The following is a 22,534-nucleotide window of genomic DNA, read 5'->3' on the forward strand; positions in this document are numbered from 1 at the left end:
TTGATTTTCAAATTCAAATGAACCAAATCAAACATTCGATTTTCTTATAATTTTCAATTGAACCAAACCGATACTTCAATAAAAACCAAATTTCGGTGCGGTCTGATCAATTATAATGTTTGCCCCTAATTTTGATAAACAAAAATAGAATAGTTCCAGAGTACAAGAATCTCGACCATTCTATAATATTAGAGACAGCACCATTCGTCAATTTTCGTTTAATGTTTCTTGAGCGTAGGGGCAAATTATGTTGAACTAAAAAGTAATGAAGAAAATATTCTAAATAAACTAAACAAATAAAACTTGGTCAGCTAAATGATTAGTGCAGCCACACTTCATCGAATGGCTCTCTAACCGAAGAAATCCAATCACATTAGGCAAATTCCCGCCAACATAAATTAAACTAACTGGAGGAATCAAACAATGAATTTTCCAAGAGCATATATCCCAAAACTTATCAAATCTTCCTCCATAATTGAGCGGCAAAACTCTTTGAAGATGGCAGCATATTGTTCATCTACCTCTCCAGCAGCATCACCATCTCACAGTGGGGCGTATGAGGAAAAAGATCTACAGCCATTGCTTTTACAGGCCGAAAAGGCTCGGACATCGGCATGGACTTGACCCGGTGACGAGCAAGACCAGCACTGCCCATATTTCTCCACCCTCGGTTGTTCTTGTTTCCCTTCTCAATTTTCTCTGACGATGGTGTACACAGCTCAATGGCATTTGCCATCAAACTTTCAGGATTGCATGAAATGTAACTGCACCAAGTTGTAAAATATATACGATGATCATAGAAAAAAGGGAAACAGAGAATGAATTGAAGAGCACATAAGGTTCGGCATTAGAACTAACACTAGTCTCCTCAGATGCGTATGCGTTCTCAGAACCTTCGTCACCTGCATTATTGCCAAAATGCCAACAGTCAGCAATTTGATGGAAACAAAAATCTGGCACTTGAAAAGTCCCTCCCCAATAGGATTGACTCAAGTACATCTAACAACCCAATTTGCTGTTTAACATTCAACAATAAAAAAGAATACGAACAATGGGATGAAGTCCACCGCGGGGAGGGTCTACGATAGCAACAACATTTTTGAACTGCTTAGTCCCACTTTCTGGATTGCAACAGTTGAGTTGGCTCCCATTCTCTTCACTGGCAACCTCTGAAGTCTTGAGTGCATTCACATCGTTTTCAGGTACATGGTTCACTACAGGATCTTGTTCTTTGTCATCCATTGAGGCATTTCTTTCCCCAGTTGCAGGAACTTCGTCACTTTTTTCTGAAGCACCTTGAATTTCCTCACTTTTTTCGGAGGCATCTGGAGTTTCCTCATTTTTCACGGGGGCACCAGGAATTTCCTCACTTTGCTTAGAGGCACTTGAAATTCCATCATTTCCATTGGTGTCGCTTAAAATTTCCCCTTCTTTCTTGGCTCCTTTTAGGTATTCTTTCAATAAAGATCCCATCACATCCTCTGCCTGTTCCCCATTGAGAAAATGCAGAAAACAAATAGAATGTCTCTATAATTAGATCCAAACCCATAAGTATGATGATAGAACCCAAATATATTAAAATATAATTGGTAACCAAAATATAAATAATCCAAGAAATTCGAGGACTTGGACCTTCCCAATTTTGAGATCACGCTCAAACCCTAATTCACTTACCAAAACATTGCCTACCTTCGCTATTCTCCTTATCTCTCCAAATTCCATAACCAACTCCTCTATCTAATCACCAATATACTCTTAATATCCCTCTAACGCTCTAATAGCATTCCTATCATATGATTGAAGTTAAAATTTTGAGGTTGTGTGACCTTTTTCAGTGCCAATCTGCAATAGATGAAATCATGCTAATTGTGCAAACTATAGAGCTCACCTTTGCACAAATAAATTTACAATTATTTATGCCATTGATTTCAGCATTCCTCTGAGCATCAGACACTGCAGAAGCATTCATTTCGATACCAACAACCTGAAATATTATTCAAGTGCAAAAGCTATTAATAAATCAAGGAAGTCACGATCAGAGTACCTACAAATGAATTGCATGGGAGATGGCTTTTTGAATATTACCATACCAACACGATGTGCTAAAGTCAGCCCAATTGTTCCAGTTCCACAGCAAATATCAAACAGCAAAGTATCAGGGCCCAACCCAGCCCAATCCCCAGCAAGTGAATACAGCTTCTCAGCAGCAAGTGTATTCACCTGGGGCAAAAAGATTAACTATTTAATACAGCATGAACAAAAAAGAAAAACATCAGCAGTTTTCTCTGGAAGATTAACGGCCATACCTGGAAAAAGGCAGTTGGAGATATGCAAAACTTAAGGTTGCTAATGTAATCGTGGATTCTAGGCTCCACAGCATCATTAGGGGCCTCCAGTTCAGCGCCATGGACTTTTGGAATGGTTAGGGGCTGAAGTGGAGTATCAGTAGGTGCTGCATTTGAAATTCCTTGGTGGTGCTGCCAAAAAGAAATGAAAAAAAAATTTAGAAAACAGAATACATAAAAGTAGTGACCAGATTTTTACATTTTATGTGAGACGAGTTGCTACAGAAAAGAAATTTATGCCTGAATGACTAAAGAAGTTAGTGGCAATGGCGGTGAATTTGTAACAGATCCTTCAGCAAAAGCTTGAGCAAGTCTCTTGAACTCACTGGTCATTAGTTCACACTCAACACCTACAGAGCAGACCTGCACATGAAAGTGCAACGAAAACAAATGATTGAAAATGCAAAATACAGGTGAGTTTCATTTCTTTCTTTCTCATTTTAATGGAAACTGAGGGTAGAGGCAAATCTTTTCTGATACGATTTATGAGAACAAACATTAACCTGGACAATGAGCATGACCTCACTGATGCTTGCATCAGAATTATCAGAATCAATCAACTTCCCTGGATTCCGTCCTTCTCGAACCTTCCATGGTTTACAGAACAGAAGTGTCAATAGGAAATAGACTGGATGGTTATCAGGTACAGAAATTACATTTCTTAAATTTTCTAGAATCCCTCAATTCAACGTTACCGTTAATTGACGCCAAAACCCAACATTCTTAAATCTATTCCAAATTGGCAAGCTTGAAAGTTGCAAAAATTCCTGGAAAATCGATGCATATTTGCAAGAAATTCTAGAAACATTGGGACAATTTTCAGGTTCTTTAACAGCTGTAACACCCTCCCTGCGTATTCTTATAATCCATCATAAATCATTCGAGGTCAAAAGGCAAGTGTACAAATAAAAAGTAATGTTGAATTGACCTGAAATTTCCCAACATAAACCCCACAGTTGGCTTGCCCTCCAAAGAGTATCCAACTGAAAACTCACATTTGTTACGGTATCCATCTATAATTGGTGATTCAAGGATACCCTCAAAACTGCATGCAATACCACCTTGAAAGTACAAAAAATCAGAATCAATCTGTACTTGTAGTAAACTTCAAACTAAAATGAAGGAGAATTAGACAGGAAAGAATGCAGCACTTCATATCATCACAGAATCTTGAATATGTGATAATCTACATAAATAGGAGACAGACAACAAGCCTTTTAGAAAAACCTTATATGAAGCATGTACCTATATCCCTTGATTTCAATATCCATTCAGGAAGAGAAACACCGTGTGGACAGGCTTTTCGTGCATTCCTAGTCTGTCGGGATAAATTGAATGGTCAAGAATTATATTCGACAGAGAATTGATTGTAAGATGAATTCAAATATGAATGCAAATTGTAAAGGATGAAAGCTCTTACAAGTTTTTTGAGAACATGCAACAATGAGTTTTTTTTATGATCTAACTGATCACTGTATGACATGTGAGCAAGGGGAGCCACCACTTCACGGGCACTTTTTCCTTTTGAAACAGAATCACTAGGAGTAGAACTCCCATCATTTATGTTAGCAGCATCTTCACCATCATTTGATGTTAAAGAGACAACCACTGAAGATACAGAGCTATTATCACAATCGATCAATGATTTAATTGTCTTTTCAAATGATCTGGGAATCACATCTGCAACCTTCAAATTCTTTTTGCCGATAACTTTTCCTTGCAACTCCTATTGAATCCAAACTTCGAAGAATCATCCCAAATTCAATTTAAATTCATAGATTGAAGAAATTTAAGTTTTTAACAAGTGATATACCTCAACAGAACTTTTCAACTGTTCTGTACTTTTAAAACTAACAAAACCTACAGTCATCCCTTTCTTTTTCTTGGCGAAATTAAAGAGAATACTCTGCAAAAAGAAGACGTAGCAGTGCCACAGGGTTAAAAAAAACTATTCAGCGGCAGGGGATAACGAGATAAACAATTTATGAGAGGCCTCCCATAAACTCCAACAAGGAAAAATGAGTAAGAGAACAAACGACTGCACAAAAATCTCTTGAAACGAACCATCAATTTTCTAATACTAATCAGGTCCAACATATCTTCAATTCTACTTGGTACATATCCATACACGGTTCCACAAGATTACAGGATTGAATGCTAACAAATAGGAGAGGAGATGAGTGGCTTTAATGTCAATAATAAATGACGAGCTTGCAAATTATCAAAGAAGATATAAGCAAGCAGAGACTAAAAAGTGAACTGAAAACCACACAGAATTCTACTAACCTGTTCATTCAAATAGTTCCTCAGATTCTCAGAATTCCATTTCCTCGGCAAATGAACTAAGCATTTGCTAAGCCCATTATCCCTTCCGTCATTGCCATCCTCCTCGTCGTCGTCAACGACAGCCTCCGTCATCATGACCTCCTCTTCCTTAACTTCCTCCCCCACTTTCATCACCTTCTTAGCCCGCTCTGATGTGGGATCCCACGAGTTATCAGGGCGTTGCCTTAGCTCCTCCTCGCCATGAGCATAGCGACACTCACTTCCGTGGCTACACGACCCCGAATTACGCCTAAAGTAAGAGCATAAACTAGTTTTCCAAAGAGGATTCAGAGACGGATCCAGCTTCGGATTCTCAGTATTAGAATCAGGGTCCGTTCTCTTCCGCTTTTCCCCCGCAACACTAGCTCCGTTGGATTGGCAATCAGATTGGTCCGGTAAAGATTCCGGCGGCAGAGCAGTAGTGACTGGGAAGTTATCAGTGTTGTCTTGGGCGTCCATCGAGGTTTGTAGATGAGCATCGGAAGTTATTGGGGCTTCAGTAACAAGGGTTTCTTCAATTGAAGAGGCCGCCATTGGAGGAAACCAAAATCTTGAGAGAATCAGTTGGTTCAGTTAGGTGATTATGTGTGTGGTTTTGTGAAGTTGAAGTGAAAGTGAGTCTTCGGTCGTTTTCTTTTTGTTTATACATATTGATGATATTAGGGTAGTTTCTAATGAATAGTCTGACCCAGATGAATTCGGTTTTTCCGACGTGACGTTCCCAGTTTTACCGACTCGTCGAAACTTTCGCGCACACGTTTTTTTTCGCTTTAATACCACCTTCTTTTGGGACGGATTGTGTGGAATTAGTAGGTCTGTTAAAAAAAGTCGATGATCAAACAAAATTCATCAACTCAACTCAATCGATGTGATTTGGATTGAATTATTAACTATTTTAAATTGAGTTATGTTCAAATAAATAAAAAATTTTGAATTGAATTAATTCATAAATTTACCTAAAATAACTCAAACAAATCTGAGTTCCAAACTTATTATTAATTTTAAAATGTATATTTTCTTTTGCTTATAAAATTATAATACAATTATATACTCATATATTTATTTTAGTTTTACTTAATTTCATTAGTTTTTTTTTTTTAATTTATTCTCCAATGACTCCTGAAAGTAGTTTATTTTTGTTAATCTTAATTCAATATATTAACATTTTACTCTTTCTAAAACAAAATTTTAAATCAATTACTCGAATAACTTGAATCAACTCAACCTAAATGTTTCATGGTTGAGTTGCATTTTTTCAATGAGGATTACTTGGGTTGACGAACAACCCTAAAATTATGGAAACGACTTTATTGGCGTGATTCGTGCTGATACTTGCTCTCACTTTTGATTCTCACTACTTGCTATTTTTTTTCTTTCCTTCCTTTTGTGATTCATTAATGCAAATCTCATTCTTTTATTATCATTATTATTATTATTTTCTAATTCTCGATACTCGCTATGCAATACGTTTAAAGGAATAACAACTCGAAATAATGTAAAGAGAAAAGAGAAAATTTCAACTAGTAACAAGAGTAAATAACAAGAGCAAGAACCAAGTATCAACATGAGTAAAATGGAGCAATTTCATAATTTCACAAAATTTTATAAAACTTGAGTTCTAAAATGGCCTACTGATTCAATAATATTTGTTTTCCATATTTGATTTCAACAAAATATCATACTGACGTATATTCATTTTGACACTTCATGAAGACAGATTTTCTTGGTATATATCTAGTCTCTTGCTAAGTCAATTTCTATACAGATTTTCACAAAAAAAATTTAGGCTGTTCAAGTCTAAGTTAATGTCTTATGGTTTAAGATAATCATCTCATTAGCTTATACAAAAAGATTTGACATGAAAAACAACAGACTTCATCACCTTCACAACCCCATTTATCCAAATTCTCTAGAAAATATGAAAATTTAGAAGAGTATACAAGATTAGTTGTTTGACTTCTTTCTAATGCTCGTTTATAACGCCGTGCAACACTTCAAATGCATTTTCTGTTCGTACCTAAATCGGTTTAAACTTTAGCTTGAACCAAACCTATTTAGCTTAACCTGTTCTTGAACTCAACCTATTTGTTGATTACTACAATCCAAAATGGATCAGGAGTTGGACAACAAAAATACCAAACAGCAGAATAACGAAACGCCAAGAAGTGTTTAGAGGAAAAGAAGAAATTTAACAAGAGAGAGCAGAAAAAATTGCTTCAAAAGCACAGCTGATAGAAAGTCAGAAGGGATTGAATTTCTTTTGGTAGAGAGAATTGTCTGTAAAATGATTACCTAAATTCTGAAACAACAATAATTGGAAACTAACTTTTACACAAAATGTTACCTACAAGAAAGATAGGACACAAAAAATTACACGGGGGCTGGGGTAATTTTACCTATTACTTGACAAATCCGAAGGCAGCAAAAGGGAGATAAGGTAATCCATATATTGAGTAAAAGCCAAATCCAGAAAAGAGTGAAACTATGTAAACAATTATTAGCTACAGTTATGAAAAACCAACACTAAGAAGAAGATCCCTTTGTAGAAGAGAAACCAAAAAAAAAAAAACTAGCTTCTGTCAAATCAAATCAAGTTATAAATGATTCTTCAACAGCCCATAACTGCACAGTTGTAGACAAAAACCCCAACATGTTCCTTCACTCCTACTATCTTCCAATCCAAAATCCCATTATTGACTCCTGACTTTGGACACCAAGAACTTAGCACAATAGATTCACCTTCTGGCCCTCTCTGTCCTCCTACAACCAGAAGCTTTTCCCCACAAGCCTTGAAAGCAAGTCCCCATCCATTTGAAGAATCTGCTCTCACTGGAAGTCTCCCCAACACATTCCATGTGTTCCCCATTTTGTCATACTTCATAACCATGTTTGTTAAATGCTCCACTGCATATAGTTCATTCTCCACAACTGCAACTAGAGGAGGAGCCTGAGCACCTTGATTCACGTATGGATACATGCCTTCTATTTTTCTCCACTTTCTCTTCTTTAAATCATACTCCTCTCCACATGTTAGTGATGCTGTAGGACTCGACATCCCACCAATCACGTAGAATTTCTCGTTCATAAAGAACCCAGAACACGACCGACGAGGGACATGCATATCGGGCAACATTTCCCACCGACCCTTTGACGAGTCATATAACTCTGCTGATTTAAGAACATTCCCCTTTTTATCACTCCCACCTGCTACAATCGCTATTGAACCAAGGCTACCTGACCCAAACAAACAACGAGGCTGGTTCATTCCTCGACATTTTACCCAAGAATGAGAAAAAAACGCATATCTCCATATAGCAAAATCGTAAAACTCCCGACCGAAAACCAACAACTCGCTGCCTACTGCTAAGGACTCCTTATCAGCATGGTTGAAACACTCATCACATGGCATCTTAGGCAATGCCATCCATTTATTTCTATCAGGATCAAACACCTCCCACTCCTTTAAATCACAAACCAGATACACCCAATACTCCACAATCCCTATCTTCTTCCTCAACTCAGCCACAGCACCACTTCTAATCTGCTTGTTAAACCTTGAGTTAACACATGCTAAAGAAGCATAATCTGACCTTCGAACGTAAGCAAAGCAATTCATTGCTGCATCATCATTGAGCCCTGGTATAAGTGAATCATTCGATATGCGTCGACGCTGTGAACCATCAAGTGTTCTTTCTATCAAATCTACATTTGAAGAATAACCAGCTTTTTCATCCTCCATCTCCTCCAATAAGGTATTACAAAGAAACTTTGTTTGTCAATGTCAGCAAAAATTGATATTCTAATTTTAAAACAAAAGAATCAACAAGCTGTATCAATAAAGACCACCAATCTCAAAATGTAATATCCTGGCGGCCTCTGATTATCTTCCCAATACCCAGGAAACAAATTCCGATCCTTGAAAGCAGCAATCAATAAACACTTATTTCCCTCTCCCATTAATTTATTGAAACAGAGTGAGAACATGTGAAGCATCTATACTCATAATATTCCATTTATACGATATTTGCGATACTATGCGCTCGAACTTATAACCAGTTAGAAGTTCTCGCAGTCCTCAGCAAACAGATTAAGAAACCCAATACACCTAATCCTATCACCAATAACCTCCACGAACGATCTGAATTTCTTTCCAGCCGCCAAAAAGAACGATCTGGAATTTTTTTTTTAAAAGAGAGAGAGAGATTAGCGAGAAATCCCAAACCCAGAAAGAAAACAAACAGATAACAATCACGAGTTCTAAAATCATAGGTATAAGAAGGGTATTGCATGGAAATGGATCGAAATCAAAAGAAAGAGGGATACAGGGAAATTAATTAAGCAGATTAGAGGAAAGAATTGGAAAAAGAAAGCCAGACCTGAAATTGGGGAAAGTAAGAAGGATCTATTACTTGGGTCTCCTATGAACGCGGTGGCCTGAAGTAGTAACCGACGAACATGTCGGAATGAAAGCCGGAAGAAGAAGAAGATGAAGAAGAAGAAGAAGAAGAAGAAGAAGAAGAAGATGAAGCAGAGTGGAGTCAGCCTTGGCGAACCAAAACAGCGGTACCAGATCACATTGGTGGGGCGGCCCCGAGTTGTGTCAATCTGATGTAATTTTTTTAATTTATATAATTTAATTTGTGTATATATATATATAATATAAAGAATGGGGAAAAAAAAGTAAATATGGTAAATTCTCGCAGACATCACCGTACTTCTGGGTATTTGTACTTCCACCCCGCCTCTCTCCATTTTGCACTTTGGGGTTTCTTTCTTCTTTTTATTACTATCCCTTTTTATTTTTTACAAAATATGTTATTTAGAGCAAATTATAAAAATCATCCCTAAAATATGATATTAGTTATAATTATTTCTCTTAGACTTTCAATTTTAAAAATTGAGCTCTCAAACTTATATAAAGATTAAAATTGGACCCTTGAACTTATATAATTGTATAAATTGTAATAATTGTATAAGTTTGATGGTTCAATTTTTACCATTTGTAGGTCCAATTTCTAAGTTTAATAAACTTTATGTCCAATTTTAATATTTTTAGAACTTTGGGAGCCCAATTTTTACAATTGAAAGTTTGAGGATACAATTATAAGTACTATTATACTTCAAGAGTGGTTTTTAGAATTTGCCCTATTATTTATTTTAAATAAATTCTCAAATTTTGAAAATGTCTCATAAATTATAGATCTTTATTAAACAAAAAAAACAAAAAATAGTCAATACCTTCATACGTATTTTTTGTGTTTTTCGATATCCTTTCTGGTTGGGTTTTGTAACTTTTGTTTTTGTCTTCGTTCAAGTTATGAGATTGTTTTCTCCGTGTTGCAAATCAATATCTTTGTTAAAAAAATAAAAAATAAAAGTTCGATCACGTATTAGATATCTTATAAATTTAATAACGGTGGTCCACGTTCAAAGGTTTAGAGAATTATTTAATGATTTTTACCGTTAAAAATGTCTAAGGACCAAATTTATAATTTAATATTTTATTTTTTAATACGAAATTACCGTTTTAATTTTGGTTTTTATATTTTGTATTTGGGATTTTTTTTGTTCAATTATATAACATAAAGATTTGATCGTCCGACTTTTTCTTTTTGGATTATAAGGACTGTTTTAACTTTTTGTAGGAGAACATAAATTTACCGACATTAAAACCCTAAACTACTATTTATATCTTCAAAGTAAATTAATTATATCATTTGTTGTTATGATCTTATTGACCCATAATTTTCAAGGTGTGTAGGACTGTTATAAATGCAAAGATTAATATAATATTATAGAGAAATATTGAAATCATGTATGTTATAACAATTTCCATCCATATGAATGGTTTTTTTAGGGGAAAAAATATATTTTTGGTCTATAGATTATATATCTAGTTTCTATTTGGTTCCTTGATTTTCAAATGTTACACATTTGATCCTTAAGTTTTGAGTTTTGTTTTAATTTAATCCCTAAGTTTCAAAATGTAATAATTTTACCTTTGATATTTGAGTTTTGTTTCAATTTGGTCCATAGATTTCAATATTTACATTTTTAACCTTAACTTTTCATTAAATACTCACTTTCAATCATTGATGTTAATTTCTATTAATTAATTAAAAATAATTATGAACTAAAATTTTAAATTTATTTTTAAAAATATTAAAAAAAATAGTAAAACTTAATTAATTTTAATTTATTAACATAAATTAATAATAAAGATATAAAATGAGAATTTAGTGAATAATTTAAGTTAAAAGTATAAATCAGGAACATATTGCGAGATTTGTGCATGAGTCTTTTTTATCATATTTACTCACAGGAATTAAAACAGTAGTTTAATAATTTTTTTAAAAAAATTACTGATCCGTTTTATTTAAACGGAAGAAAATAATGAAATTAAAATCATTATTTAGCTCTAAAAGTTAGTCATTTGTGTCGTTAAAAAAATAATAAAAGTGTGGTAATTGTGGAGAGTTCTTGGCGAATCAAGAATCAGTAAATACAATTAATACTGTACAGTACTACAAAAAAAAATGCAATTAATAAGATAAAAAATTAAGATTATTCTAAGCAATAAATAAAATCCTTCAAAATGAAGAAAAAAAAAAGTAGAAAAAGGCGAATGACCAACAGACAAATAAAGTAAGAAATTCGGTGTAATTTGACTTGGAGTTGATATTTTAAAACCACACATTAAAAAGGTATTTATTCCACAGCCTCCATGTTTTACTTCGTGATTTTCTAATAAGTTGAAGCAATTGAATATCCAAATTTCCAGCATAGAAAAAAAATGAAATTAAATTTTAGAAAACGAATTTCCTTTTAAAATGTTTATTTTGATCTATATACTTATACAAAATGACTATTTTGATATTTTATTTTTATTTTAAAGAGACCAAAACATGAGCTTTTAAATACTGTTGACCCATTCACAGGTCTATTTATGATTAATTACCCACGCACCATAAATATATGAAACTCGACCTTCAACAGAGTGCACTACTGCATTTAAAAAAGGTATCACGATAGGTATGACCATATTTATCGTAGTCTTAATGTGATGACCATCTTTATCGTGATCATGTTTCCTCATTTTTCTCATCATTTTTTTTTTTAAAAAAAAAGTTCGCAATAGGGATGGTCATCACATTAGGGTTATATGATCATCCCTAACGCGATACATTATAAAATGTTTGTTGTATTTTTTAAGATTGCGATAAAGATGGTCATCGCATAAAGTTATGATAACCATGATCATTCCTAATGCAACAAGTTATAAAATGTGATATTGCATGATGACATAAATAGAAGTTATATTTTATACGGTGGGGAAAAAAAATTATCCATACATAAAATAATTAGAGGATCGAACCCAAATGAATAGCGACCTAGGTAATGTAAAAGAAATAGTACGATTGGGAGACTAAGCGTAACCCCATGATTGACAAGTGGTCAGTATATTAATTTGTAGAGTTTTAATGCAAAAAGGTTTGGAAATGCAAAGAAATAGAATCTCAAAAAATAAGTACAAAGGTCAGCTTCTCATTAGAAATTGTACTACTAGTTTCTCTTTTGGTAAAAAGGGGGGAAAAAGGATTTTGGAGCAATATATAATTAAATACAAAATGAAATAATGAAATTAAAAATGGATTTAATTGTTAGTGTCCCATCATATGCGTTGGCTTGGGGCCCTTCATAATTAAACCGAGACACAAAATTGGTCCTAATAACGTATTAGGAAATGTTGCTATTGCACACTAATATTTGCTATAATAAAAACTTTTGTTATATATCATATGAATTTCTTACCTTCCAAAAAGCTAAAGGAAAGAAAAGAGAAGATGAGCTTTTATTTTTTGGGTTGGCAAACAATCGGCATCTTCCCTTTTACTAATGACGTGTCGGTAAGCTGTGTGATGTGGCTTAATACACAAATGTTTCTGTTATTGTGTAACATATTCTTCATTCTTCCTGCTGGAAAATTAAAGAAATGTTTACGTGCTAATGCTTCTTGCTACAAATGTCAAATAATTCCAAATTATTCCTTTAAAAATTAATCTTAACAGCTGGCCTTATTCAGCTCCAACACTACAATAAATAAGTTTTTAAGCATTTAAAAAGTGTTGTTAAGTGAAAACGAAGATTGATTTAACCACTTACGAATTTGGGACGTTCAATTGATTAGTATAAACTATTTTAATATGAGTTACAAATGATGAGAAAGGATGATTGTAAAAAAATAAATATGGTAGGCAATAGAGTTTGCAATTTTTTTATTTATTTATTTTTATTGTAACTAAATATGAATTATAATAATTGGTTGACAAAAGGAATGACAGATTTTAATTTCTCATCTAGAAAAATAGCAAAACAACTTCTTTTTTGTAAAAATAGAAAAAAACGAAATAAAAATAGATAATTACTATTGTAAAAGTTCAGATTACCCCAAACTATGCAAATGAGATGTTATTACCTTATTTAGAAAGATTCTTAAATACATTGTAATTAAAACCACCTAAATCTATCAAACATACCTTTAAAGGGCTTTCAAATTTGAAACCCTAGCTACCAGTTCATCTACCTCAAAAGCAAAAACCATTTTTGCATCAATTACTTCCAATCTTGAAGGAATAACAAAGCACTCTCTCCCACGCGAATCTCAAAACAGAACCAAACTGTCACCATTATAATAATTCATGTTCTCAATTATTTTCTCATAATTGAGAATGAGAGGCCCAAACATTGAAGGAATGTTTGAATCCCAACTTCAAGTAGGTAGAGTGAATTAGAGTGGACTATTACCAACTTTCATAACCTACAATTAATAACAGTACTACTATTTCAAATCTTTTGTTACAGTGCTTACTATTTCCAACCTATCCTATCTTTCTTTGTTTGTTGTAATATTTACTATTTACTACTTAAACTAAAATAAACTATTATAACCTACAAACTATTATAACTTATTGACTATAATAACCAATTCAGCACCTTAAACACCTCTTAGATGGACAAGTTGGAGACCTAAACACCCCTTTAAAGAGTAGAAAGAAGGTTATTCGAGCTAAGAGAAGAAAGACCTCAATAAAAACTAAAAAAACATAGCTGCACCTTGATGAAACTGCATGACAAAAAACCTTAAAATAAGCAACAATCTTGAAATCTTAAAAAACCCATAATTTCTCAGGCAATAAAATTGCACCCCATGTATATCCTCACATAGACCAACAGAAGGGATGAAGACACTATATAATAAAATGGTAAAAAAAACTATATAAGGGGGAAGAGGAAAAAACCCATCTAAGCTTTTAAATTTACACGAACAAATCCAGGACACTACATAGACAAATTAGGAGGAGCCACGTCAAAATCGTCATATTTACTCCCATTTTCTTCTGGTTGCAAGTTTGATTGTTCTTCCACCATCAAACTCTTGCGCTTGCACCAGCATAGGTATTGTGGGATTTGACCTTCTTCTCCAATCACCCAGCTGTGCTTTGCTATGGAGTCCAGTGTCATCCTCTGGCTCGGGTCTGTAAGAGAGAAGGCTAATAATTTTAGAACCATACAACATTCTGGGACCAAGATCTTGGAGATGAATGAGACACAGTACCTTTACTTAGAATTCCTTCCAATAAATCTCTCAGCTGGGGATTCATATCATCAGGTAGCAATAATGGATTATTGACAATCTGAGGAAGAAATACATTGTCTATTTAACATCAGAATGCATTTGTTTAATGAAAGTCATAATAACACAAATAAACACTTTCCCCACTTTATCATACGTATCTTGCAGTGTCTCTCCAAGAAACGGATATTGACCGAGTATCATACAGTACAGGGTCACCCCAACTGCCCATGTGTCAGCGGCTTTGCCATGATAAGTTATACCTAATAATATAGGAAGTTAACAGTTGAGGCACATCATAAGGTAAATCCAACCTTAATAAGCATCAAAACCAATATAATATAGACCTAAACAGCATTCTGGTGCAGTAAAAACAGGAGTCCCAGGAGAACGGCGAAGCTCATCGTTTGCATCCTGCAAATAAAAAATCAATATTGCCCTCACAGGAAGCTCTAATGGTACCACAACTATATAATGAAGAATGCAGCTGCGGAGAGATGAAGGAAATCCTTTGATTACCTCAAAAACCTGGCTAACACTGAAGTCCCCTATCTTCACCGTACCATCAAGAGTTATCAACAAATTATCTGGTTTAATGTCACCATGCACTATATTCTGCTTCCACAGTTAAAAAAATAAATATATAAATAACCCAATCAAGAGGGAACAAAATAAAGCAAATAGTCGGCTATTATGCAACCAAGTAGATGGCCCTATTTTATACTTCATAAGTATGCCCATATACCCCTTTTTTTATAAGAAAGCATCAAGCACATATCACACCATTAAGAAAATATATTGTGCTACCATGTGCCCAAGCATCAATTAACTTAAGTGCGAGTAAGAATCACTGTCATCTAGTCCAGATAATATAACCAAATAACAGATATAACTATCAAATGTAATATAAGCTCCTTTTTCTTTACCCATATGTATTAAAAATTACCCCACCCCCCCCCCAAAAAAAAAAAAAACCCCACAAATTTAACCCGTAAGGATGACACACAAAAATCGAGAAGGTAATGAAGAATTAAGCTTCTGTGAAAAAGACGAAAAGACGTATAAGGTAAGAATCGATATCATACATGAGCATGGAGATACATCAGTCCTGAGACAATATCACGCAAATATTTCCGAGCAATATTTTCATCTAGACCACGTGGTGGATCAGAACCCTCACAAGCCCATTTGCCTTCCACATATTCAAGAACTAAAGCAAAGAATGACTGCTCAAGTAAAGGTTATGTTCAAGCAGATAGTACTTTCAATGATTCAAGCAAGTCCATACAGAAAAAGAAAGATGCCATGAATACCCATATAAAAGCGATCATCGTCCGGATCATCTATCACCTCAAGCAGATTGACTATGTTTGGATGTTCCAACATTTTCATGATTAAAACCTGTAACAAGGAGATTGTATATTTTATCCTGAACTCAGCAACGCTAATTAAGGGTTAAAGAAGATATGTACATACAACCAAGCTTAGCCAAAAAGTTGCAGGGGAAAATGTGAATGAGAAAAAGAACTAAGATATACACTACATGCAAATAAGAGTTTTTTTAAAAAAAAAATAGTAAGATATGCAAATAAGAGCTGAACATTCAAACCCAATAGAATTTTAAGATGCAACACGCCATTGGGCAAAAGCAATCCACCTTAGTGGTTCATGCCAAAAAAGATACCATTGAGCAGGGAAAAGACCCTCGTTTAATATGAGTAAGAGAAACAATCAAACATCAAACGGAAACCCGATGTCCAAGGCAACAAAAAATTTAGATTTTGCCATTACCTCACGAAGAACATCAGTCATAGCTGTCTCTGAAGGAGCAACTCGCAGCTTTGACAAATGTGACTTGTGAAATGCCTACAAGTATGTATGCCGAAGTTTTATTAACAGAAACCACTTTATATCTCAACCTTCTACATCATAGTGACAGGAAAAACACTTGGCAATAGGAAAATCCCCCCATCTCCAAGTTATTTCTAAAACAATTAAAAGAAATATCAGAAAGAACACCTTAATTGCGTAGTATTTTCCATCCATACGGCTTCGATATAGAACCTGTTTACATAAAAAGAAGTAAACAGTAGTTAATAGTATCAAATGAGAAAATATGACAAAATGTTGTTATAAAAAATGCTTACCACTTTCCCATAACTACCAGAACCAATCTTATACTCACGAACATATTCATTGACCATCTTGTTTCCATTTTCATCCTGAACATCAAGGCAACAAATGAACATTAACGTGAACAGATAGTACCAGGAGTAGTATTAAGCCACAATGTACAAACATCATACACCCAATTAGAGGCGACTATAGGGCTGAGTTCCTCTAAAAGATAGGTTCATAGCTCCACAAAAACTGGGGGAAGGCATTGTATATTCCCAAATCTTTTAATTCAGGGAGATATGTCATATATATACACACACATAGAGAGAGGGAGAGAGAGGGAGAGAGAGAGGCTTTATGTGTTCTGTCTATAAATTGAAAGCAATCCAAGTACTTTTCTACCTCAGTACATTGAAAACTAAGAATCAAAGTTAGGCTTCACTAGAAAATTTAATGACCAGATATTCATTTTCAAATGAAAAGAGCTGCTTACTGAACCTTCTACAGTATTGACAAGAGGCTTGTGATATTACAAGAAGCAAAAGATCATGAACACAGAACGGTACAATAAGTTTCCCTCCGTCTGCGAGCAATAGAAGAAATTCAAAGCTAGTTCAGCTTATGTTTTTCCCTCTATTGTCAACCATAACCAAATGACTACCAAACATTGTTCCAGATCAAAGTCCATATGACTAAAAATGTAAAAGAAATGCAGAGCACATTTGTGTTAAAAACTGTTCAGAAAGGGCAATTTCTTCCTTCAGCATATTCTGCAATAATTCCTAGAATAACAATAGACCCACGTACAAGTTAAACAGCCTAAGAAGTTGCATAAAGTTGAATTTGAATTTCACACAATCGATGGACATATTAATAACTACATCACCTCTGAGCGAATAACTGTGTTCGTCTCCTTGACAGGAAATTGCCGGCAAATCAAACCATTCTGCGTTCTATGCCGCAAAATCTCTTCAGAATTTTTTCCGCGGCTATGTGATTCGGTTTCTTCTTCGTGTGTAGGACTGGTCATATCATCATGAGACGAGCAGCTTTCTTCATCTTCCATGTCTTCACCCAACAAAAAATCCTCAGAAAGGCGGTTGAAGCCAGAAGCAGGTCTCAACACTCTTTTAGGTTTTTTGGTAAACCCAAAGCAACCACAACAGCCCATCATTTTGGAAATAGAGAAACTTTTTTTGTACATGAGATTTTGAGAACCTCGACTTTGAAGTAGTTATTGAAATTATCCGCAACCAAACAACCCTATCCTGAACCCCAGAAAGAAAAAAAATATATATATATATATGATTGGAACCATGCCCTCAAATTCAAAAGATTATAATCCATAAACGATGACAAAAAGAATGACCTCAGACATAGACAACAAATGGGAAGGAGTGTTATCATACGCCAAAATTAAATTAATAGAAAGCTGTTCACAATTCTAAGATACTCATAAGAAAGCCATAGTGATGAACTGCACCTGATTCACAACGGGATGAAGGGCAGCAAGCCCAAGTCCAGTATGCTATTCCAACGGATGCCATTCAGCCCGATGAAAGAAACAGCTGGTAGTAGCGAAGACGTTGCAATTCAGACCTAACATCGCTTATATAGGCAACCAGTGTAGACTTGCATCCAAAACCCTTACACGTTGACCATTAACAAAATTAGAAAACATAGTGGTAGACGAAATAACGAACAAATACCCACGTCAAGCTTGCAAATAAATGGCAAACGTCATCAAACCCAACAACAAATACAAAGCTAACCCAATACAAATTGTACAAATATATCAAAACCCTTACCTAATCAGACGAATTCTTTAAAAGAAAACAGTCCGGCGGAAAACCCTAGGCACCCTTTATCTAATTCAGCAATTGCAAGCCACACGACAAGTAATGGGTTCAAATTTCCAACCGCCACAAATAATAAACGAAGAAGATCCCAGAGAACGAACAATTCCGATCGAAACCCTGACGATCGAGGAGTTGGGGGATGAAATTAAAACCCTAATAGGGATGTGTAAAGGGGGTTAATGGCTAATGGGGTGGGGGAAAAGGGGAAGAGGCGAGGATCTGCGGGAATCTGGACCTGAAAAAGAGGGAGTGTGCAAAAGAAGAGAAGAGAATGGAGTTTTGGGGGATTGATTGTTGATTGTTGATTGTTTATTTAAGTTCGAGGGAATTTACAGGAAAATGGAAATTGGGACAGAGTGGATGGAAGATGAGAAGAAGGTTTTTAAAATAGGAAGAGAGGTGAAAGAGAAGACGCGTCCGAAGAAGAAGACGAGAGAGAGGTACAGAAAGACAGGACAGATGATTTCCCTTCCTCCCTCTTTTTCCCCATTCTCCGATGAAGATCCAAAACCCCCCAAAGCTTTTAACTATTTTCGCAACATTCATCACTTTTATTTTAATTCTTATCTTCTTTTAATTACAAGTTTAAATTAATAATTGAATTATAAATTTAGTGCCCAAGACTTTTATTTTTATAGTTAATAGTTTTCTAAACTTTTTATTTTTTTCTCTTATAATTTAAATTTTAAAGAGTTAATTACTTTATTAGATATAAATTTAAAATTTAAATCTTATAAAATCTAAACTTTCAATTTTATGTCTAGTAGATAGGGATTTTTAGATAATTGGAAGACTCAATGACTAAATTTATAAATTTGAAATTTTGAAGATCAAGTAGACACGGGCATCAAAATTTTGAGATTTGTCTTCTAATTTAACCTTCCTTTTCTATGTTTCGATCTAATATTGTTCACATTATTTTGGCTAGTATTATTCCATTCTTAGAGTCAAATTACAATAGTAGTTTGTTGGATTTCGTTTTTAGTTTTTAAGTATATCACATCAGGAAAAAAAAAAGATTGAAAGTAGTGTTTATAATCTCAAAAGATTAATTATCCAAACATTACTTTAAAACGGTCAATATAATAACTCTTAAATATATATATGAGGGAAATATATAGATTTTGAGTTTGGTTACATTTGACTCCACTATTTTATATTACACGTGTGTCGAATGTGTTATGCGGATTTTTTTTTAAAAAAAAAAAGATAATTACATAAATTTAATAAATTTGTAAACAAGAGGCTTTTGTTTTTCAAATATTTAAAAAAAAAAACAAAAAAAGAATGTTGCAAATTTAGAGAGGTAAAAATAATAGTTATTTTATATTGACTATTACTAAGTTTAGAATATTATAAATATTATAATATGTGTTAGATAGATGCTCAAGCTTAGTGTCAGAAACACGTGTCCTCCTTCCATTACCACATCTGTTAGTCATATGTCATACAACAACCTATGTCGGTGTCCAAATATATCACATCCTACTTACCAAGATCTCTATAACTAAATGGTCATTTGTGGATTTTAAAAACACACCTACATTGGATAAAATACACGAACTTTAGAGAAAGTGGAGAATCTTGAGAAATTTTCGTATTTCATATTTTGTTATTTATTTATTTTTTATATTATATTATATTATATTGGTATCCATGTTCCCATTGTACATGTACTCCTCAAATTCATAACACGTAACCAGCACGAGCTCCTGTCGTTTTCTTTGTTAAAGGTAAGTCCCAAAGTGTTGCCATGATAAACCTTACGAAACTAGAATTCGCAGCCCTTGACATTAATGGCAATAATTATGGGTGCTCAATGCCGAAATCCACCTAGATGCTATGAACTTAGGGGAAACCATTAAAGAAGAAAATACGACATCCAAACAGGACAAAGCAAAAACTATGATTTTCCTTCATCATTATCTCCATGAAGGATTGAAAATTGAATATCTTGCAATAAAAAAATCCCCATATATTGTGAAAAAAAATTGAAAGAGAGGTATGATCATAAAAAACAGTTATTATTCCTAAAGTTGGTTATGAGTAGATGCATTTGAGGCTACAAGATTTTAAATCAGTAAGTGATTACAATTCCATATTATTTAAAACCAGTTAGAAATTGTTGTTATGTGGAGAGAAAATTACTGATACTAATATGTTAGAAAAAATATTTTATACATTTCATGTCTCGAATATGCTCCTGCAGTAGCAATTTGAGATAAATGTTTTAAACAATATCATGAACTAATTTCATGTCTTTTCGTGATTGAACAAAATAACGAGTTATTGAAGAAGAACCACGAATCTCAATCAACTTGAACAACACCATTTCCTAAAGTGAATGTTGTGAATGTTAATAATCGTGGGCGAGGTCTGTTCATGGTCGAGGTTGTGACTTGTGGTAGAGGAAGAAATAATAATTATTTTTGTGGTGATCGTTATAATCATTCAAAATTCAAAAGAACCACACAAAATGATGATCACAAAGGAAAAACTCCACAATATAAGAGTTCAAAAAATGTTGAAAATAAATGTGTTTGATGTGGAATGATTGGGCATTAGTCACGTACCTATCGTACGTCAAAACATTTAGTTGATCTCTATCAAGCCTCCCTAAAGGAAAAAGGAAAAAATGTGGAAGCAAAATTTTCATACCAAGATAATGATATATCTGACCCATCCAATATGACAAATTTGGATGTGACAGACTTCTTTAAATCTTCTAAAGAGAAAATCGACACAGTTGATGGAACATCAAGTGCTTTTTTTTACTTTGAAAATATTTAGACTTAATGTTGTTTTTTTTTCTCTATCTTTATATTTTTTTTTTCCTCTTAGTAAATGTTAACTTTTGTGTATTTCAAATGTTGTTTTACTTATTGTAATTTTTTTCTTTTAATGAAGAAACATGGATCATTTTCATATGTTAGGTGATTAAAAAATGAGTAAAAAAATATCTATGTCTGGCAGACAGTGCAACTACACATACAATACTTACAAATAGAAAATATGTTCCAAATTGACAATGATGGAAGCAAAAGTCAATACAATATCAAGTTCTACAATCTAATTGTGGGGTTTGGAAAAGCAAATATTATTTTACCTAGAGGAACAATATCTACAATTGACAATGCATTGTTCTCTAGTCGATCAAAGAGAATTCTACTTAATTTTAAAGATATACGTTGCAATAATTATAAAAAAAATAATACTACAAGAGTTGCCTGCTTTTGAAGGGATCAAATCTCAAGCAGAAGTGTGTGATCGCCTTGCAATTTTGTTTTCGATTTTACATAAATAAAATATGGTATAAAAATAACAACATAATGGATAAACAATTAATATTAGCAGAAGAAAAAAGGGAAGAGTTAAACTTTACCTTTGTAGATTCTCAATATCTTCATGATTCCCTCCGCGTCTTCTCTAGAACGTCTCTTCAATGATCAAGGAACACACCGTAAGAAAAACCTTGTTATTCTCTAGGATCACAAGAATTAGATGTGTAGTCTCCAAGACATGGAAAAGGAAGAAGAAGTAGTAGAAAAAAAGAGAGATTTCGAGAAAAGTAGTTGAAGACTAAGATTCAGAATTCCCAATTCAACTGTGTCACAAACATGGGCCATGGAGACCTATTTATAGAGAGGAGGGGTGATCCCCTTCTCTTAGTATTTCCTATTCCTACCCTAATTCTAATTTAATTAAATAACTTTTATTTAATTAGTTAGTCCAATAATTAAATAACCATGTATATTAATTCTAATTTAATATAATAAATAAATAAATTAACATCACATGTTTATTTATCTCTACTTCTAAAAAATTAATTAATTGGTTAATTAACCATTAATTAATCAATTAAATAACTATATTAGATCACATTTAATATAGAATTAATCAACATATGATTATCACATATTTATATGTATACATCTCTTTAATATTTAAATCGTATTCAAATATCAACATATAATTATCACATATTTATATGTATATATCTCTTTAATATTTAAATCTCATTCAAATATCTTTCTCTCTTAATTATTAATCACATATATAATTAACCATATTATATTGATCTTATTAATATTCAATTGATATGAACAATTCAAACCATTCCTCTTATATATCCTTTAGTAAATGGTAGATGACGGAGATGTTGAGGATCCATTGTCTTATAAAAAGGCAATGGAGGATGTTGACAAATATGAGTGGATCAAAGCAATGGATCTCGAAATGGAGTCAATGTACTT

The 22,534-nt window shown here is 33.6% G+C and overlaps 3 protein-coding genes across 4 annotated transcripts; all 3 read right to left on the reverse strand.

Moving 5' to 3' along the window:
* Positions 1-161: 161 nt before the first annotated feature.
* LOC120088621 (zinc finger (CCCH-type) family protein) lies at positions 162-5,370 on the reverse strand. The gene is made up of 14 exons (XM_039046035.2): positions 4,632-5,370; positions 4,159-4,251; positions 3,766-4,071; positions 3,591-3,663; positions 3,274-3,406; positions 3,041-3,194; positions 2,849-2,932; positions 2,586-2,708; positions 2,307-2,477; positions 2,086-2,220; positions 1,889-1,984; positions 1,051-1,485; positions 859-902; positions 162-764 (listed from the first exon to the last, which is right to left on the reverse strand). The coding sequence occupies exons 1-14, from the start codon at positions 5,202-5,204 to the stop codon at positions 518-520; spliced, it is 2,667 nt and encodes an 888-aa protein (XP_038901963.1). The 5' UTR covers positions 5,205-5,370; the 3' UTR covers positions 162-517.
* Positions 5,371-6,899: 1,529 nt separating this feature from the next.
* Positions 6,900-9,296, reverse strand: LOC120087635 (Galactose oxidase/kelch repeat superfamily protein). The gene is made up of 2 exons (XM_039044476.2): positions 9,047-9,296; positions 6,900-8,841 (listed from the first exon to the last, which is right to left on the reverse strand). Exon 2 carries the CDS (start codon positions 8,407-8,409, stop codon positions 7,279-7,281), a length of 1,131 nt encoding a protein of 376 aa, XP_038900404.1. The 5' UTR covers positions 8,410-8,841; positions 9,047-9,296; the 3' UTR covers positions 6,900-7,278.
* A 4,533-nt stretch (positions 9,297-13,829) lies between these two features.
* On the reverse strand, positions 13,830-18,856 carry GRIK2 (geminivirus rep interacting kinase 2). Of its 2 annotated transcripts, none has more exons than XM_039044474.2 (13): positions 18,231-18,856; positions 17,906-18,068; positions 17,309-17,690; positions 16,452-16,526; positions 16,324-16,368; positions 16,096-16,170; positions 15,618-15,705; positions 15,390-15,514; positions 14,824-14,919; positions 14,652-14,718; positions 14,452-14,567; positions 14,287-14,365; positions 13,830-14,206 (listed from the first exon to the last, which is right to left on the reverse strand). In XM_039044474.2, exons 3-13 carry the CDS (start codon positions 17,624-17,626, stop codon positions 14,010-14,012), a joined length of 1,281 nt encoding a protein of 426 aa, XP_038900402.1. In that variant the 5' UTR covers positions 17,627-17,690; positions 17,906-18,068; positions 18,231-18,856; the 3' UTR covers positions 13,830-14,009. The 2 variants fall into 2 exon arrangements, with proteins under 2 accessions (XP_038900402.1, XP_038900403.1); XM_039044475.2 differs by having other exon boundaries at positions 17,309-17,490; positions 18,231-18,818.
* Between the last annotated feature and the right edge of the window lie 3,678 nt (positions 18,857-22,534).

This window comes from Benincasa hispida, chromosome 10 (assembly GCF_027475165.1).
Source record: "Benincasa hispida cultivar pf3 chromosome 10, pf3_genome.v1.1, whole genome shotgun sequence".
Taxonomy (NCBI): Eukaryota; Viridiplantae; Streptophyta; class Magnoliopsida; order Cucurbitales; family Cucurbitaceae; genus Benincasa; species Benincasa hispida.

What these genes read in the sequence shown, in the direction of transcription:
- LOC120088621 (XM_039046035.2), bottom strand. Translation starts at nt 5,204, where the DNA reads ATGGCGGCCTCTTCAATTGAAGAAACCCTTGTTACTGAAGCCCCAATA. An exon ending in AGGTCATGCTCATTGTCCAG is followed by an intron (nt 2,709 to 2,848) that starts GTTAATGTTTGT and finishes TTTCATGTGCAG; the next exon opens with GTCTGCTCTGTAGGTGTTGA. An exon ending in GTAAATTTATTTGTGCAAAG is followed by an intron (nt 1,486 to 1,888) that starts GTGAGCTCTATA and finishes AATGGGGAACAG; the next exon opens with GCAGAGGATGTGATGGGATC.
- LOC120087635 (XM_039044476.2), bottom strand. Translation starts at nt 8,409, where the DNA reads ATGGAGGATGAAAAAGCTGGTTATTCTTCAAATGTAGATTTGATAGAA.
- GRIK2 (XM_039044474.2), bottom strand. Translation starts at nt 17,626, where the DNA reads ATGTACAAAAAAAGTTTCTCTATTTCCAAAATGATGGGCTGTTGTGGT. An exon ending in TGATGTATCTCCATGCTCAT is followed by an intron (nt 14,920 to 15,389) that starts GTATGATATCGA and finishes CTGTGGAAGCAG; the next exon opens with AATATAGTGCATGGTGACAT. An exon ending in GTGTTAGCCAGGTTTTTGAG is followed by an intron (nt 14,719 to 14,823) that starts GTAATCAAAGGA and finishes TTTTATTTGCAG; the next exon opens with GATGCAAACGATGAGCTTCG.